Source organism: Emys orbicularis, chromosome 3, assembly GCF_028017835.1.
Source record: "Emys orbicularis isolate rEmyOrb1 chromosome 3, rEmyOrb1.hap1, whole genome shotgun sequence".
NCBI classification, from domain to species: Eukaryota; Metazoa; Chordata; order Testudines; family Emydidae; genus Emys; species Emys orbicularis.
The window spans coordinates 65092682-65112981 of record NC_088685.1 but is presented as its reverse complement, the minus strand read 5'-3'; the positions used below and the strand labels follow the sequence as shown (position 1 = coordinate 65112981).

At 44.4% G+C, this 20300-nt stretch overlaps 1 protein-coding gene across 1 annotated transcript in view; it reads left to right on the top strand.

Annotated features, from left to right (window-relative positions):
* ELOVL4 (ELOVL fatty acid elongase 4) overlaps window positions 1–20300 on the top strand; it is a 62241-nt gene that overhangs the window by 9734 nt on the left and 32207 nt on the right. Inside the window, exon 2 of the mRNA XM_065402126.1 lies at window positions 19319–19506. Within this exon, the coding sequence (XP_065258198.1) occupies window positions 19319–19506 (188 nt within the window). The remainder of the gene's footprint in view (window positions 1–19318; window positions 19507–20300) is intronic.

The window sequence follows — 20300 nt, the reverse complement described above, 5'->3', positions numbered from 1 at the left end:
CACTTCTGCTTACATATGTCAGTGTGGAAAAGCAATTCCTTACATGCAAAACTAGTAACACAAAAGAATTAATGTATTTTTTAAGCAACAAAACACAAGCATCACCACATGACCCATGAGTGCTACGTGGAGCACTGGTGGTACATGAACCAGTTTGAAAACTGACAAAATATACAGCAAGTCTAATGTGCCTTGTTAATTAATGTTGCTGGATCTTTAACTTGTGTGTTGACTTCTTGTGATTGTTCGATCATAATGTTGTATTAATATAGCTTTCTGCATTTAACTTGCTTGTTTTTAAAGAAAAAAATTCTTTGTTTAATAAGCATTTAAATGGCCCCAAATAGGTTTTAAAGTTCAACTCTCCGAAGTGAATGGGATGTAAACCTTTACTATTGTTGTATGATTAGAGTATTTTTCTGGGACTAGGTTAGAAGAACAGCAGTGCCCCTGTTGATATGACTGCATCACATTTGCAAAGAGAGGTAAAAAATGAACTTTCGGAATGTTGCAGGATGTAATAAGTAAGCTGAGACCATGAAATTCTAAGGTCCACATTTTTCTTTCATGCCCGTAGTACTGTCACTGATGTTAAAGACATATATATGAGTTCTATTTTAAACATTTTGCAATGTGTTCTTCACTGAGGGCATTTCTACATGTACACATACTGCATGGCACTCAGGGGTGTAAATCTGCAGTGGTCCAGTATGCTAAGTGTCTGGGCAGAACCTACTACTGCATGCTAAAAGTATCCTAGTGTGCTTTGGCATACAGCTGATTCAAACTGTAATATGTCAAAGTGCACTAAGGAGCTTTTAGTGTGCATCAGCAAGGTCCACATGGACAGTTACTGCACAGCATGCGGAAGCACTGTAGATTTGCACCCCAGGCATGCCACATGGTAAGAGTACATGGTATACCTGCCTTGAACCATTTGCATTGTCCCAGCAGCATCCTTCCCATGTTTGGCAAGGTGGGTAGGATAAATGTGTGATGGTGTCAAAGAAAAAACAGCCTAATTTTAAATGTAAGATTTTCGCTGATGCTCACTGTATGCGCCCAGAAATGATTTGGTTTGGGATTATTTTTTTTAAGTTAGAAGTAATTGTTTAATCAGTGTTCACCCCATGACCAAAGTCACTAGTCCTCAGCAAAGACACTGCTGACTTTAAAACATTGGCAGTTCTGTGGCATTAAAAAAAACCAACGCTGTGGTTAGTGGGGTTTTTTTGTTTTGTTTTGTTTTATGGTGGAAATGCCATTTCTCAACTGAGCTGTTTCCTCTCTCCATTGTGACCTTAAGTAGAGCTGGTGGCTCAGTGAAGGAACTGATGGTAGATGTCATACATGGCTGCAGGCCCTCACAACAGTGTTGGCTACCTGGGGCACCTACAAGCTGTAACTATCTCCAGCCCCCAAATCCTTCTGTGCCCGTAGCATCATTGTAACAATTTAAAAAGAGTCTCTGCTAGGATTGCCATGTGATTAAACTAGCCTAATGTCACTTCATTGTGCTTATGCATGTCAAGGAAGCATTTCAGCACTATGCCTACAGTCGTCTGGTGCTTGTAAGTATGTGAAAAATATCTATTTAGATGGATGAGAACAGTTACATTAATAAGGATTATAAAATAAAGTTTGAAAGATATAAACCCCCATGCTTCTGGACATAAGTTGGTCTTTAGCCAAGGGGGCTAGGAAGACCTGCCCGTGAGGAAGTATCTTTTAATAATTTCCCATTTCAGGATTTCCAAATATAAACTAGACTAGACGACCCTGTGGTCTGATCTGGTACTGCAGTTTATTCCATAAGTGTGGAATGCATTTATACTGGTGCCCACTAATGCTCCTATAACTCACTGTCTGAAGCAAATGGAAGTGTATATATCTTGGCTATAAAGCTTTTTGCTCAAATTTGGTTTGCTAATCTCAACCAAGGAATGAGTTAAAGTGATACTGCAATTAAAGATGGTGATATTTCCATTTTAAAGTTCTCATTTTAGTTGCTTACAGTTCTCAAAAAACTATTATTATTTTTTTTTGTCTGAAGCTTCTCATTCCTGGTTTCAGGAAAGTTTCCCACTAGCTTTTCCTTCTCTTGGTGGTTTATACCTTTTTAAGGCAAACGATTTTTGGCTTGACATTTTTAATACTGCTTGTATCCAGCTCAAAGGAGGAGGTTTTTTTATTATTAGAATTACAGAGTGGGAGGAGAGGGGGAAAATTGAATTAAATCTGTCTGCCTGTTTTTAAAAATGGGAAGTAATTGACAAAGGCCAGTTGCTTGGCTCCCATACTCACTTTTGGGCTACTGTCCACATAATTCACCAGAATTAACGTACTCACTCCTCAGTGCTCTTCCGAACACCTACCATGGCTGTCACAACAATGGTGTGTGTAGAATCCTCTTACACTAGGCCTATGCTGTTTTCCCTATTAGCATAGTTGAAATGCTGCTGGATGAAGATAAGGCCCAATCAAACAGCCAGTAAGGCTGGTTAAGGTTGGAGTGGGTTTGGAAAAGGGCCATGAGATTGATTAAAGGATTGAAAAACATGCCTTATAGCAAAAGACACAAGGAGCTCAATCTGTTTATTTTATCAAAGAGAAGATTGAGTGACTTGATCACAATCTGTAAGTACCTACATAGGGAACAGAAATTTGATAAGAGGTCTCTTCAGTCTAACAGACAAAGGTATAAAACAGGATCCAGTGCTGGAATTTGAAGCTAGACAAATTCAAATTAATAAGGTTCACATTTGTAACAATGACAACAATTAACCATTGGAACACTTGATGAAGGGTTGTGGTGGATTGCCATCACTGGACATTGTTAAATCAAGACTGGGTGTTTCTCTAAAAAAAAATACGCTCCATTTCAGGCATTAATTCAGGGAAGTCCTGTTGTCTGTTATGTACCTCCAGCTCAGTGATAAATCTATGCCTTAGTTTTCCATCTGTAAGAGTCACAGAATGCTAATAAATTAATTAATGCTTCTGAGTCACACATAGTACAGTGGTAGAAGAGGAGGAGCATCAATTCCTAAGAAGACAGTCATGTTAAAATCCTTTAAAAAAAAAAAAAAAAAAAAAAAAAAAAACACTTTGTCCACGTTACCAATCTCTCATGTTATTAGAAGTGAAATAATTTTATTTACTTTTTGCATTTTTCTTGGCTTGAATTAGTCAGTTTTACTTGAGTTTATAGAAATTTGCTACTCTGGTTCAGTAGCATCTTTTCATATAACAGCAAAATATTGCAATGTTTGGATTGCAAATGCCATAGGGGACAGTTTATTTTTGAAAATTGTTTCTACTGAAATTTTCAAAACCTGACATTTCTATTGGTCTTGGGTTTTGCAAAAAGCTAGTTTTTGTTCCAAAGCTTAAATCTGACAAAACTAGACGCACTAGCGTCACTTGAAGTGCTGTCTATGGCACAACTGGCTGAATTGTCAGAAGAGGAATTTAGCAGAGGCCTGGGTGGGAAAAGCATTGCTTTTTTTCTCCTGTTTGGTGGTGTTTAAGGAAACTGAGATAGGAGGTCAGTTCTCACCTTCAAACTCAAATTGGACAGACTGGTCAGTCATTCGCCAAAGGGTTTAAGGGCATATTTGCAGCTCATCTGGAAAGCATTTCTCTTGTCCATTCTGAGGTTTCAGTTATCTTGAACTACTGAGCAACAGGATTCACTCGTCTATAGGGCACCTCTTCCTGGCTGCTCAAGGCCTGGTATCCCCTTCCATTGTTTGCTCTCAGTGTTCCCTCTCACTCACTGGGACTCCGCACACTCCCTCTTCATGACTTGGTCCTGCAACTGGGTCACCATGTGTTTTCCTTTCTGGGGCAGGATGGCTGCATATCAAAGTCTCTCCAGATGAACTGTCTGGCTGCCTTTCCAGGCCATCCTCTAATTCAAGACTAGGGCACTTTCCTCAGTGGTGGGCTGAGTACCCCAGCCCACCCAGTAATCCAGGTTCCAGTACAGGGACCCTCTGTTCAGCAACCACAGTCTGCTTACTCCCAGACTCTGTTACTATTTCCCTGTGCTTATTCCTTATTTTGTCCTCTAGCACTGGTCCTCCAGGATACTACTGGAGCTCCCTGTGGCTGCTTCACTCCTCTCAGGTGCTTGCCAGAGTCTAGATTCCAAACATACCTCCCTACTCCCAGGGAATGATTGCAGACTACTTTCCCTGTAGTCCCCTTCTATTCTGAGCCTTCTGGCTTTGTACAAGACCACCCTACACCTGCTCAGCTGAGCTTCATCTTCTATTAGGGCTTGCCTAGCCAGCCTAATTCTCCCCTAGGTGCAGCCTGCTAAGTTAATTGGCCCTTTCCTAGCTACCTTAACCCCTCCAGGTGAGAATTCTTTTGACATCCTGGCAGACTCTTTTGACAAGCTAAAAAAATGTGATAGAATGTATTTGCAATAAATGTATTTGAAATGTTTATTATGTGTGCTAATTCTTCAGTTTACAAGCTTAGGACGGAGGGTTGCAGACACTTATTAGAGTGTCATGCTTTGTACCGTGAGTGATTCCCTTCAGGTCAAGTAGATTATGTGCAGTAGTAAATACTGTACTTGTTAGTAAACGTTCGCAGGACTGTTATTTAGTAAACATTTGGGCCATTATTTCTGAAGCATAGTGTTTCTTTTAGCAGTTTACATTCTTAAAAACTCCATCAGAAGGAAGCTAATTTAAAGCCTTTATAAACATTTTGTTGTAGTTTAATGTGTGTGAGCTCATTAATCCTGACTTGCTTTCTTACCATGGTACTCTTTTGTTTTGTAAAGTCCTTGCTTAATGATAGCAATAGGAGGGCTGACTGAAGGTATCTGAAAAGTCAAATAAAATAATACGGTACCTCAGGAAGTGATCAGCTGGTTAGTAATATCTGGGATACTATCATTTTTGATGGAATTATTAACATATCAGTTTAAATTTTGTCAAAAGACACTGAATGAGCTGAAAAAGCTTGCTCATGAAGCGCGCCTTTAGAAATGTAACTGTTTAAAGACATCTGCAGAAGTGATGGTAATTGGACAGATGGATATGCTGGATTGGCACTGTAAGTGTCTTTGCGCTGAGAATAGTAGCCATAGCTATTAATACTTTGAAAGGCTCCCCAGATAAATTAGTGAGTAGCAACCTTCTAGCTAAGGAATGAATATGCTCTTAATCTAAAAACCTAGACTATTGTGTGTTGATATTACTTGAAATATGAATGCAAGGATATTTTAAACCTGCATTATGTATTTTTAGATGTATAATGCTTTCCAAAGCTAATATAGAAACTGGATGGAAAAGCCACCTTAGACTATGCAGTCATCTTCCTGCCAATGCAGGATTTTCCCCTACAATATATATTTGTAGGTACAGTGTTCTTCTGCCTCTTTTCACAGTTTATACTTACTGGTTAAAATAATTTGGAAAGATTAATTTTTGAGTCTCTATAATAACTTACAGATAATTATAAAGAAAATAGCCCTTAGATTTGACAGAAGCAAATTTCACACCAAAAAAATTGAACACCGTATAATATGATTTGGTTGAGCTTCTTTCTGTTTTAGCTTTCGCTCACCACATTATTGATTCCCTCCCCCGTAAAAATGTTGGAAGATAGGTTAATTTTGTGTCCTTAGTGTCCTTGTGTTCTTTGTTTTCTTAGCATGTAGGTGTTTTATTTAAGTCCTTTATTGAGATTCTCCCCCCAGTGCATGTGTGTAACTTCCACTAATGTTAAAGCCGCATGTGTCTCATAAGGAGAATTAAATACCACAAGGATAGGTACTTAAAGAATATATATTTTTATCTCTTGCTTCAGATTTATAATGTGGGATTTTGAAGAACTTTCACTCCCACCCACCCACCGACAATTACTGTAAAACTTACTCCATATGAAGGTCTGAGTTTTGTATAACTATATTTCTCATGTGGTAAAAACATTAACATTTGCGACTGCTAGACTCCCTGTTTTTTTGTTTGTTTTTTTGAGTTCATTCTTTCGGCTAAGTGCAAATTAAAACTCTTACCTTTTTGGAATATACATTTTATTTTTCTTAGAAAAAGAGATGTAGTTGTGTTGTTGGCTATGCTGTAACAAGTCATTTTACTTGTGATCAAATTAGAATCTGGGTTTTAGGATTTGGAAGATAAATGCATTAATCCACTGAAACATTCAGTCACTCTCTGTCAATTCTAATCAGATAAAGGCATTGGTAATTTTGAACTGAAGCAGTTGGAGGGGTCAGCTATCTTGCTTTTATATTTAATTTTCATGAGAAGATTCATTTCTCAACTTCTTGCGAGTGAATTTGCTGGATTTAATAAGTCAGTAAGTCACTTTAAAAACCATAGTTTTTTGTGCCCAGCAGATGTCATTTATGGTCATCACACTGTCTAATGAATAGGGTGCATAATAGTACTGATTTTGCTGATGTAAGGATGTTTCTGACTTTTTTTTGCCTGTTAACAAAATATGTTCAAATTCATTCTAAGTATGATATATTATCTGATTGTGTGAATTAATTTTTCTGAAAAGAAACTCAGGGCAACATCAGAGTGACAGCAGACTATGTTCTTTTGTATATCTCAGTCAAGCAACCTTAAATCAGTAAACCGTAGTGAAGTTGTTTTATTGAAGGTACTTATTATGTATTGCCTGATTTAACCATAGTTGTGTGAGTTAATTTAAGCTGTTACAAATGGGTTTTGCATGGACATGCAAAGTAACTTATAAAAGAAATGTTGAGACACGATACACACCTCCAAAGGACTGCTATATTTCCTGATATATTGAATACATTCCAGTAGCTCTACTGTAAAAATATATCTTTGCATTTAGTATTGAGACTCATAAATAAATATAAGAAACCATGGTGTAGTAGGTGTGATAGAAGTTACCAACAATTAACTCATCAGTAGTGGAATGTCAATAGTAGAATTGATTAGCCAAAGCATATCTCAAATTGCTTTCAGTATAGGGGAAGTGACTGGGATCTTGTCACCCCTTGTGCAGGCACATTACACCTAAAACATAGTAGAACTGATAGGTTCTGGAACTAGGGTTGCTGCTGCACCCTCTGGCTTGAAGTGTTTCCATTATATATAGGATTTACAGTTTGGCTAAATGGCTTTTAGCACCCCCACTATAAAAATTGTTCCAGCACCCCTGTTAGACCTGTCCCTGGGAGAGACAGGCCACAGAAAGGCCACCCAGGCAGACTTGGAACCTCAGTGCACAATGAGGAGTGATACTACATTGTGCTCTCTTTGAAAATGTTTTGGGTGGACCAGGGAGCAGCTATTAACTGTGTATCTGAACTATGCAGATCCATTGTTCAAGCTGCAAGCACAGTTACAGTTCAGGGATTGTAACAGCAACTGTGTAGCTGCTGTGTGATTTGCTCTGTACATTGTGGGGAGGGTTGCCACCCCACTGAGATGTTTCCTCAGGTATTGCATAGGTGGTGAAGATTTTACCATAAATAGAAAATATCCATATTTTTTTTTTTTAAACCAGATGTTGTATAACTTGTAGCATTATACTTTGTATTGTGATTTGGTGACCTATTAAAGGCATAGCTTTGCACCTTTACACAAAAGAGAACGTAATTACACTAAGAAAACTATTTTTCTTGTCACTTGGAGACTTCAGCTTTACTAGCCTTTTTTGCATTTTATCAAGTTTTCATCCTATTTTTGAATTTCAGAGTCGCATGTGAAATCTTCGGCCATAATCCTGAAACAGATCTGCATGGGCAGGCACCAGTAGCAGTGTGCAGCCCTAATAAAGTCATGAGGGCTCATCACTGGGTAGCAGTGTCTGTCCATCAAGATCCAGTTCCCAGATCAAAGTCTTCTTTGGTTTTTCTATCCCAGGGAAGGGGGGGGACCTCAAAACCCTTCTAGAAACTGTCAGATTCTTTTAAGTTTAATGGAGTTGAGTGCAATTAGTATTTGTGGAAGGAAGGTGGTGGTGGTATGTCTCCCATATTTTTTCTTATGGAAGGAAAGGAAAATATAGGAGGAGATTTTATATCTGGCTATTTTTGTCAGGGGTGGAGCACCTAGTTCTAGTGCTGGCTGCCACTTCCCGCAGCCCCCATTGGCCTGGAGCGGCGAACCACGGCCAGTGGGAGCTGCGATCGGCCGAAGCTGCGGACGCGGCAGATAAACAAACTGGCCTGGCCCGCCAGGGTGCTTACCCTGGCGGGCCATGTGCCAAAGATTGCTGATCCCTGAATTAAGCCAATAGATATTGTGACAAAGTTCCTCCTCTGTCTTGGTGCGTCCTGCGCTTATTGGCGGATTTTCTTGCCTCAGAGATTCACCATGTGGGTTGGGGAACAGCCCAGAGACCTTCTCCTCTGGAAGAACCCACAGTCCAGGTCAATTGGGAGGTTTGGGGGGAACCTGGGCCCGCCCTCTACTCCGGGTTCCAGCCCAGGGCCCTGTGGACTGCAGCTGTGTATAGTGCCTCCTGTAACAGCTGCATGACAGCTACAATCTCCCTGGGTTACTTCCCCATGGCCTCCTCCAAACACCTTCCTTATTCTCACCACAGGACCTTCCTCCTGGTGTCTGATAACGCTTGTGCTCCTCAGTCTTCCAGCAGCACACCCTCTCACTCTCAGCTCCTTGTGCCTCTTGCTCCCAGCTCCTCACACTCGCACCACAAACTGAAGTGAGCTTTTAAAACCCAGGTGCCCTAATTAGCCTGCCTTAATTGATTCTAGCAGCTTCTTCTTAATTGGCTCCAGGTGTCCTAATTAGCCTGCCTGCCTTAACTGGTTCTAGCAGGTTCCTGATTACTCTAGTGCAGCCCCTGCTCTGGTCACTCAGGGAACCGAAAACTACTCATCCAGTGACCAGTATATTTGCCCTCTACCAGACTCCTGTACCCCACTGGTCTGGGTCTGTCACATATTCCTCCCCCCTGCTCAACGCCAAGGGGTTGGGCAGCTTGGGATGCCAGACAGTGCACACATGACAAGCCATCGGCGTTGCCATGACGGCTCTGTGTTGCACACGGAACTGGAAAGGTTGAAGGGATAAGAACCATCTGGTCACCCTTGTATTCTTCTCCTTGTTCCGCTGCATCCATTGAAGAGGGGCATGGTCGGTCACGAGGACAAATCTGCGCCCGAGCAGGTAGTAGCGCAATGTTTCCATGGCCCATTTTACAGCGAGGCATTCTCTCTCCACCACTGCATATTTTTGTTCCCTTGGAAGGAGTTTCCAACTGAGGTATAGAATTGGGTGTTCCTCCTCCCCGACCATCTGTGATAGAACGGCCCCAAACCCTACTTCTGATGCATCCGTCTGCAGGATAAACTCCTTGGTGAAATCAGGGGCTATCAGTACGGGGTTACTGCAGAGGGCAGTCCGTAGGTCTGTGAACGCTTCCTCTGCTGCGTCAGACCATCTCACCAGATCAGGTCCACGGGCTTTCACTAGGTCTGTCAGGGGGCTTGCCCTTGTGGCAAAGTGGGGGATAAATCGTCGGTAATACCCCACCACACCTAGGAACGCCCGGACTTGTTTCTTGACTTGGTCGGGGCCAAGTTTGGATGGCCTCTAACTTGTTCACTTGGGGTTTTACCAGACCTTTTCCCACAATGTAGCCAAGATATTTGGCCTCTGTAAACCCTACAGTGCACTTGGCAGGGTTTGCTGTAAGGCCAGCTCGCCTGAAGGTATCGAGGACTGCCTCCACCTTCTCCAGGTGGGTTTCCCAGTCTGGGGTATGAATGACCACATCGTCCAAGTAGGCAGCAGCATAACTGTTATGCGGGCGTAATAGCTTGTCCATGAGGCGCTGGAAGGTAGCTGGGGCCCCATGTAGTCCAAAAGGGAGGACAGTATATTGAAAAAGACCCTCTGGTGTAGAGAACGCAGTCTTTTCCTTTGCGTCTTCTGCAAGGGGAATCTGCCAGTACCCCTTTGTCAAGTCTAGGGTAGTCAAGTACCGGGCATTACCCAGACGGTCCACTAGCTCATCTATGCGAGGTATGGGGTACGCGTCAAACTGGGATACTTCGTTTAGTCGCCGGAAGTCGTTGCAAAATCTTGTGGTGCCATCAGGTTTGGGCACCAGCACGATTGGGCTGGACCACTGACTGTGGGATTCTTCGATGATCCCCAACTCCAGCATTTTTTTTACTTCTGCTTTTATTTCCTCCCTTTTTGCTGCTGGCACCCGATAGGGCCTCATTGTTACTCTGGCCCAAGGGTTCGTGACAATGTGGTGATATGTCTCGGTTGTTCGACCCGGTTTTGTCGAGAACACATCTTGGTTCCGGAAGATCATCTCAGACACCTCATTCTTCTGGTCTGGTGTTAAATCAGGAGACACTCTCACCTGTTTGGAAGGCTTGTTTTCCTGGGTTAGGTCTTTTTGGACCGTTGTGCATGCCTCTTGTGCATGCCAGGGTTTCAGAAGGTTAACGTGATAAATCTGTTCTTGTTTTCTGCGTCCTGGCTGCCGCACCTTGTAGGTTACTTCCCCCACGGGTTCAACCACCTTATAGGGCCCCTGCCATTGGGCCAGAAGCTTGCTTTCTGCCGTGGGTACCAACACCATAACCCGATCCCCTGGTTGGAACTGTCGCACTTTTGCCTGGCGATTGTAATGGGTTCGCTGGGCCTCCTGTGCCTTCTCCAAATGTTCCCGTACAATAGGGGTAACCCGGGCTATCCGGTCTCGCATCTGCATTACATGCTCTATTATATTTCTCCCCTCATTGGGTTCCTCTTCCCAGATCTCTTTGGCGATATCTAGTATGCCACAGGGGTGACGCTCGTATAATAACTCGAAGGGGGAAAACCCAGTTGAGGCCTGAGATACCTCCCGGATAGCAAACATAAGGTAGGGTAGTAGGGTGTCCCAATCCTTCCCGTCCCAACTTACCACCTTCCTTATCATAGCCTTGAGGGTTCGGTTAAATCTTTCTACCAACCCATCAGTCTGCGGATGGTAGACCGAAGTTCTCAGGGTATGTATATGGAGCAGCGTACAGAGGTCCTTCATTAGCTTCGACATAAATGGGGTTCCTTGGTCGGTTAATATCTCCTTCGGTAGCCCCATTCGGGCAAAGATCCCCACCAGCTCTTTGGCTATAGTTTTAGAGGCCGTGTTCCGCATGGGGACGGCTTCTGGGTAGCGAGTAGCATAGTCCAAAACAACAAGTATATATTGGTGGCCCCGAGCCGTCTTCTCCAGGGGTCCCACTAGGTCCGTGGCTATTCGCTCGAAGGGGACCTCTATGATGGGAAGGGGTACTAAAGGTGCCCTCAAGTGGGGACGGGGACTGTGCAGCTGACACTCCGGGCAGGAGGCACAGTACCTCCGCACTTCTTCATGTACTCCGGGCCAGAAGAACCGTCGTAGGACTCGTGCCAGGGTCTTCTCTACCCCCAAATGCCCCCCAAAAAGATGACTATGAGCAAGACTTAATACAGCGTTCTGGTGTTTTTGAGGTATTAGGATCTGCTGTACCTTCTGCCCCTATACTGGTGCAACCCGGTATAAGAGATCCTTCTTCGTTATGAAGTAGGGTCCTGGTCCCTGGGTTTTCCCTTCCACGGGGACCCCATCTATTTCAGTCACCTCCTTCCTAATGTTGTCGTACCTTGGGTCTTCTGCCTGGTCCCGTCCAAAATTTCCTCTCACGGGGCTAATCTGCCCAAGACCTAGGGGCCCAGTCTCTGTTGCCTCTACTGGTTCAGAAGCATTAGGGTGGGGGTCAGACTCAGGTGCTTCTCCCTCCTGTGTGGCCTCCTTTTCAGCTGCGCGGGTCCGCCTACCTACAAGAGCGACCCTCTGGCTTTGGGTCAGTATTCGGGTTCCCAAGGCCTTAGTTGCCCTTCTTTCCCTTTTTGTCTTTCTACCCTGTCTGGGAGTGGAGAACAAATCTGGGGATATTTCAGAGAAGATTGGGGGTTGACAGTCTGCTGTGGATGCTTCATCAATTTTAGGGCCCCCATCTTTCTCCAATCCCCCTACTGGGAGTAAGTTTTCAAACCCTGGGAAGTCCCTCCCTATGAGCACCGGGTATGGGAGTTTAGGGACTACACCTGCTGCTACCTCAGTAGTGTTCCCTTGGATCTCGATTTTTACTGGGATGATGGGGTAGTAACTAACTGTCCCATGGACACATGTTATCCCCGTACGTTTATCCTGCAGCAGTTGACTACGCTTCACGAGCTTCCCTGAGATAAGCGTGATAGCACTCCCCGAATCAACCAGTGCCGTGGTCCCTACCCCATTTAGTTTCACTGGTCTGGTATACATATGTGGGGTTAGTGAGACCCCCACAAGGTGGATTAGGGAGCATGGATCTGTCCAGTTCCCCAGGTTACACTGCATAGGCTCCTCAGCATTGGGACACTGTGCAGCTATGTGTCCCCACTCCCCGCAGGCATAACATCTGTATGGAGCCCTAGGCGTTCCCTGGTCTCTTGGTTTGGGCAGTCTAACATCACGATCCTCTTCTCCCTCAGTGCTCCGACTCTTTGTGGCCTCTGATGGGCCTTCAGCCTCTCTCTTTTTCCACCTGGGCTCTCCTGGTGGCCCAGTCACCCAAACCTTAGGGCTTGGTGCTGCTAGTTTAACCCGGTGTGCCTCTTCCTTAACTGGTCGGGTCAGCTCCCTCGCTGTCCTTCGCCTCTCTACCAGGGCGACAACCTCGTCATAGGTGGAGGGTTCGTTCTGGCTTACCCAGGCACGAAAGTCTGGTGGTAGTCCCCTCATGTATCGGTCGATGACCAGAACTGCTAGTATCTCTTCCGGACTCCGGGACTCTGTTTGCAACCACTTCCGTGCGAGATGGATGAGGTCGTACAATTGGGACCGCGGGGTTTTGTCTTCCTGGTACCTCCAACCATGATACTGCTGGGCCCGCACTGCTGTCGTTACCCCAGATCTGGCCAGGATCTCTGCTTTCAGCTGGGGGTAGTCTGCCGCAGCCTCTTCAGGCCGATCATGGTAGGCCTTCTGGGCCTCCCCACACAGGAATGGGGCAAGGATGCCAGACCACTGATCTCGAGGCTAGGCCTCCCGTAGGGCTGTCCTCTCAAAGGCCAGAAGGTATGCCTCTACATCATCCTCCCGTGTCATTTTCTGCAGCCAATGGCTGGCCCATATGAGCCGCGTCCCATCATGGCCGCGATTCAGCTCTGTAAGGGATTTTACCTGGTTTACCAGTTCCCGCAACATAGCTCGGTCTTGAGCAGCCTGGTCCTTCAGCAGGCGATTAGTCTCTTGCTGCAGCCGTACTGCCTCCTGTTGGGCGGCTGCCTGGACACAGGTAGCCTCCTGCTGGGCCGCCATAGCTTGTATCAGTGTCCACACTACGTCATCCATTGTGGTGGAAAAAAATAAACCCTCTTCCTTTTTTTTTTTTTTTTTTTTAAATCACCCTCCTTCTTCCGCCACTCTGTGCACCCCAAGATCCCACTCCTGACATCAGTGTGACAAAGTTCCTCCTCTATCTTGGTGGGTCCTGCGCTTATTGGAGGATTTTCTTGCCTCAGAGATTCACCATTTGGGTTGGGGAACAGCCCAGAGACCTTCCCCTCTGGAAGAACCCACAGTCCAGGTCAATTGGGAGGTTTGGGGGGAACCCGGGCCCGCCCTCTACTCCAGGTTCCAGCCCAGGGCCCTGTGGACTGCAGCTGTCTATAGTGCCTCCTGTAACAGCTGCATGACAGCTACAATCTCCCTGGGCTACTTCCCCATGGCCTCCTCCAAACACCTTCCTTATTCTCACCACAGGACCTTCCTCCTGGTGTCTGATAACGCTTGTGCTCCTCAGTCCTCCAGCAGCACTCACTCTCAGCTCCTTGCGCCTCTTGCTCCCAGCTCCTCACACTCGCACCACAAACTGAAGTGAGCTCCTTTTAAAACCCAGGTGCCCTGATTAGCCTGCCTTAATTGATTCTAGCAGCTTCTTCTTAATTGGCTCCAGGTGTCCTAATTAGCCTGCCTGCCTTAACTGGTTCTAGCAGGTTCCTGATTACTCTAGTGCAGCCCCTGCTCTGGTCACTCAGGGAACCGAAAACTACTCATCCAGTGACCAGTATATTTGCCCTCTACCAGACTCCTGTACCCCACTGGTCTGGGTCTGTCACAATATATAGGGATAGCCTGAATTCTACCCCACCAGAGGCTGAACACTGCCAAGTACTGCCAAAGAGGGACGAACCTGACCTGTCCCAGATGGTAACAATACAATGCCCAATTTACAACTGGGAGAATTAGCTCATCAAAGCAGATTGCTTTGTTTTACTTTTTCCCTGCCTGGAAAGAGGATGATAATGGGAACTCTTACCAGAGTCTGGTCACCTTTTAGAGTTAGAGTTGTGGGCTATATCTCTCCTGGTGCCTGCATTGTCCATCTTCACTCTGGTTTCTTTGCACATATGGTATTTGATTCAGAGGTTTTCTGTGCCAGACATTTTCTCCTGTCATTTCTATTGGTTTGTAGTTCCCCTTGATGCAGAAGAAGGAATTGCTTATTATGTTGGTAGTTGCTGGGATTCAAATGGTCTCCCTGTGCTCCCATTTCAATACTGGCATATTAGACATTCAGTGTCTTTAGAACCACTGCCTGGAGATGAAAGGCCAGATTCACTGATGCAATCTTGACCCTTTGTGCTGCTCAGGCAGTGCAAAGAAGCTGCAAAGCAACTGGATCTCTTTTGGTTTCTGTGTTACCACACCCTGGCAGCCCTCCATGTATGAGATGAGAAGGTGATGTGGCCAGAGCATGCTACTTCTTGGCTACTCCCAGCTCTCAGATGGCCCAGAACTGACTCCAGAATCTAGAAGCCATAATTGGTTCCATTGCAGACACCCTCTTATCTTTGCTTGGCAGAAGCTGAGCACAGTTGAGACTCTGCGCCAATTTCATTCTGTTGGGAAGCTGAGGTTCTGTTATTTCTGGTGGGATACGCGTTGCACTTGTTTGTCTCAATTTGCTAGAGAGAAAGCAGTTGCTAAAATTGAATGGTAATAGAAGTGTGGGTGGGATGGTAAAATGGTAATCATCACAACTTGATTTCTGGGGCAATATTTAGCATCTTGCTAGGGCTGGAAACAAATGCTGCAGTGCTGAGTATCCCAGACTTTGAGTACTGTAAAGTCATGGTTCTCAGTCATGGTCACAGGTTGGATCATATTTTAATAGAGATACTGTCCCAAGAACTATGTTAATTACAGTCACCTCTTGCCCTTCATGTTTTCTCCTATTCTCACCTGGTCTGTTCCACTATATGTCTCTGGCACAGTTGCCAACTTTCTTGTGGTAAATAAACACTCCAACTTTCACAATAAGCCAAAAATCAAGCTAATCCCATTTCAAAACAAGGCCAAAAACAAGCTAATCCCTAAGAACCCCAACACTCTATGTGACTAGATTCCCCCCCCCAGCGTTCAGTCTGGGGACTGTGGTGGGCCCACTGTGCTCCCCTGACTCTCTCCCCCCCCCCCCCACCCTTGCCCCTGATTGTCCCCCCTTACCCCTGGTTGCTGGGAGCTAATCAAAAAAAAGAAGCAACAAGCTACAACAAGCTACAAGCCAAACAAGCAACAAGCTACAAGCCAAAAACTAGCCAACAAGCAACTCACAAGCCAATTAAACCAAAAACAAGCCCAATTTCTGCTTTTTCTTTTTCTTTTTCTTTTCTTTTTTTCCCCCACAGGGTTGGCATGTCTACTCTCTGGTTCACCGTAAATATTTCTCTGCCACCTGGTCCACTTCTCTTTTCCCTATACATACTTCCCTGATGCTTGGGTCTTCTCTCTCATGCACGAGTTGCCTAGCTGCCTGGTTCCCTTATCCCATTGGCTCCTCTTATTCTAACAGCACCAATCCTGCTAGTGCAGAGGTGGTCAAACTAAGGCCTGCGGGCCACATCCAGCCCATGGGACCGTACTGCCCGGCCCTTGAACTCCCGGCCGGGGAGGCTAGACCCCGGCTCCTCCCCTGCTGTCATCCCTCCCCTGCAGCCTCAGCTCACCATGCCGCCAGCGCGCTGGGCGGCGGGGCTGCGAGCTCCTGCCAGGCAGTGTGGGGGCAGGGCTGCCAGACATGCTGCTCTGAGTGGCATGGTAAGGGGGTGGGGAGCAAGGGGGGGGGGGTTGGATAAGGGCAGGGGGTCCCGGGGGGCAGTCTAGGGAACAGGGAGCAGGGGGCGGTTGGATGGGGCCAAGGTTCTGGGGGGGGGGCAGTCAGGGGACGGGGAACATGAGGGGTTGGATAGGCGTGGGAGTCCTGGGGGGGCCTGTCGGGGCAGGGGTGTGGATAGGGGGCAGAGCAGTCAGGGGACAGAGAATAGGAGGGGTTGGATAGGGGGTGGGGTCCCGGGGGGGGGGCGGTTAGGGGCAGGGGGTCCCGGGAGGGAGCAGTCAGGGGACAAGGAGCAGGGGGGTTGAATGGTGGGGGGTTCTGAGGGGGGCAGTCAGGGGACAAGAAGTGGGAGGGGGTGGAGAGGGGGAGCGGGACAGGCTGTTTGGGGAGGCACAGCCTTCCCTACCCAGCCCTCCATACAGTTTTGGAACCCTGATGTGGCCAAAAAGTTTGCCCACCCCTGTGCTAGTGACTTCAGTTTTTGAGGCTGTCTCCTGTTCCCTTTTCTCTTTCTATTCAATAGCAACAGCCCCCTAGTAGATGTAGTTAGCCTGGTTTCTCTTCCTTAATCCTTCTATCTAGCCTTGAAGCTCTTCATTGCAAAGAAGAGCTCGGACATTTGTAAAAGTGGCTGGAAGCAGGGAGGAAGCGCCAGCACCATGTGATTTGGCCTTTCTGCAGGCTACAGTCCTGCAAATTCTGCTATACAGAACTTGTTAAAAGTCCAGATGGCTTTGAGATATCTGACCCTAAAATATGGTTCTAATTTGTACAAATGGAAATGTTGTGTTTTATATTTTTTTTATCGATTCTGTATCAGAATTGCACAATTTACAAATAAAAAGATGGGGTTTCTGTCAGCCCTGCAACTTAACCTGGGATCATGTATTAGTTCAGGGTTATGTAACATGACCAGTAATAAAGATTCTGCACGCCAAATTTTACCCTTAGTTACATATGTACAACTGTATTTCTTTCAGTGAGGTTGCACAAGTGTAACCAAGGGGGAAAATTTTAAGACAATGATATTCCACAAGTGGCCCTGTAATTGAAATTCAGTTAATACCACTGATAGTTCATGAGCCAGAAAATAATCCTGTTCACTCTCCTACAGCTGTGCTGATGGTAATGAAAAAGTTACTCTTTGTATGTAAAGTAACTAGATACAATTCTGAGTACAGATAAAAAGCAGATCTGCTGATTAAACGGGTGCCATTTTTTACAGGGTTATTTTTCAAAGTGGAGCCATGCTTTAATTACTGTATCTCAAAGATGTCACGAGGTCCTCAGACTAGCAATGCTTTTTTGACACCGAACCAGGACTTAATATAGCAAATTCTGGGCCTTTAAATATAACTTCAGATCTCTGGAGTGGTGCTCTTGAGTGACTCACTGAGTCTAAATAAAACCTTGGTCTCCCACATGGCAGCACAGGGTACTCTCACTTAGCCAACCCTTTAAACTGTTTTATTTAGTAGTTTTCCAATACTCTTATCATTACCTCTAGATCTGAGATCTGTCATTTAAATCAGCTTCTATACCAGATGACTGGACGATAGCTAATGTGACTCCAATTTTTAAAAAGGGCTCCAGAGGTGATCCCAGCAATTACAGGCCAATAAGCCTGACTTCAGTACTGGGCAAACTGGTTGAAAGTATAGTAAAGAACAAAATCATCAGACACATAGATTAATATAATTTGTTGGGGAAGAGTCAACATGGTTTTTGTAAAGGGAAATCATGCCTCAGCAATCTACTAGAATTCTTTGAGGGGGTCAACAAGCATATGGAGAAGGGGAAATCCAGTGGATATAGTATACTTAGATTTTCAGAAAGCCTTTGACAAGGTTCCTCACCAAAGGCTCTTAAGCAAAGTAAGCTGTCATGGGATAAGAGGGAAGGTACTCTCATGGATCGGTAATTGGTTAAAAGATAGGAAACAAAGGGTAGGAATAAATGGTCAGATTTCAGAATGGAAAGGGGTAAATAGGGGTTTACCCAGGGGTTTGTACTGGGACCAGTCCTATTTAACAGATTCATAAATGATCTGGAAATAAGGTAAATAGTGAGGTGGGAAAATTTGCAGATGATACAAAACTACTCAAGATAGTTAAGTCCCAGGCACACTGCGAAGAGCTACAAAAGGATCTCAGAAAACTGGGTGACTGTGCAAGAAAATGGCAGATGAAATTCAATGTTGATAAATGCAAAGTAATGCACATTGGAAAACATAATCTCAGTTATACATACAAAATGACAGGGTCTAAATTAGCTGTTACCACTCAAGAAAGAGCTCTTGGAGTCATTGTGGATAGTTCCCTGAAAACATCCACTCAATGTGCAGTGGCAGTCGAAAAAGCTAACAGAATGTTGGGAGTCATTAAGAAAGGGATAGATAATAAGACAGAAAATATCATATTGCCTCTATATAAATCCATGGCATGCCAACATCTTGAATACTGCGTGCAGATTTAGTCACTCCATCTCAAAAAAGATATATTGGAACTGGAAAAGGTTCAGAAAAGGGCAACAAAAAGGGTATGGAACAGCTTCCATATGAGGAAAGATTAATAAGACTTGGACTTTTCAGCTTGTGGGGGGGAGATATGATAGAGGTCTATAAAATCATGACTTGTATGGAGAAAGTAAATAAGGAAGTGTTATTTACTCCTCATAACATGGGAACTAGGGGGTCACCAAATAAAATTAATAGACAGCAGGTTTAAAACAAACAAAAGGAAGTATTTTTTCACACAACGCACAGTCAACCTGTGGAACTCCTTGCCAGAGGATGTTGTGAAGGCCAAGACTATAACAGGGTTCAAAAAAGAACTAGATAAGTTCATGAAGAATAGGTCCATCAATGGCTATTAGCCAGTACGGGCAGGGATGGTGTCCCTAGCCTCTGTTTGCCAGAAGCTGGGAATGGGTGATGGGATGGATCACTTGATGATTTCCTGTTCTGTTCATTCCCTCTTGGGCACCTGACATTGGCCATTGTCGGAAGACAGTACTGGGCTAGATGGACCTTTGGTCTGATCCAATATGGCTGTTCTTATGTTCTTAACTTTAAGAAATGTGATTCCTAAAATTACAGTGAATATATTTTATGTAAACTTAATGAAAAAACATGTAGTTTGTTATTTCAGTTAATTTGTTATGTTTTATTTCCCTCAGACAAACGTGTTGATGACTGGTTCTTGATGCAATCTCCATTTCCAACACTGACTATAAGCACTCTTTACCTCCTCACTGTCTGGCTGGGTCCCAAGTGGATGAGGAGAAGAGAACCCTTCCAATTGCGCTTCTTGCTGGTTAGCTACAACTTTGGAATGGTTCTACTTAACTTCTATATTTTCAAAGAGGTTGGTATTGTATTTTTAAACTTTTGAATTGTGTTAGAATTCACAACTTTGACAGTGTTAGATAAATTGTATAATTTTTATATTCTCTGGATAATTTTACTGCCTGTTTTGGAAGCTGAATACATTGATGATTGGATTTTTAGAGCTCTCTTGGTAATGGTGTTGTTGAAATTGGTATATATCATGAGTTTGTGAATCAGCATACTGTAAAAGCATATATGTAGGAGTCATGTAGAATAGCTTGACTTATTAATACTTTGTTTAACACTGATGGTAAAAATCCTTTTTGAGTGGAAGGTATGTCTGCCCCTGCATCAGATTCTTCTCACAATTACCCAGTTCTGGAGCATATCAACGGAAGTCAGTGGAGTTATTCTAGACTTATACCAGTATAACTAAAATCAGAATTTGGCACCCTGTCTTTATTTTTTTTCTGCAAGGTCTCAGACAAGCTATTATGTTAGAAACTGAAGGATAGCTACATTATATTAGATTGTATTTTCAGTGTATGTCTGCAAAATATTAATGAGGTAATGGAAATTCAAACTTTTCTTGATCTTTAGAATGAGAACAAAAGAGGTAAATCATATTTTCTTTTAGTTAAGGGCAGCGAGGCAAAATCTTACAATAGTATTCCTACTCAGTTCATGGAGTTGTCTATTGAAAAACATGAGATTTCACAAACATGGATTTATGATAGCCAAGTTACTTGGTCTTGCTGCCTGCTACACTTCACCTTTCTTAGGCCTTGTTTACCTGGGTAAATTGACCAGCATGGCTAAAACAGAGTATAA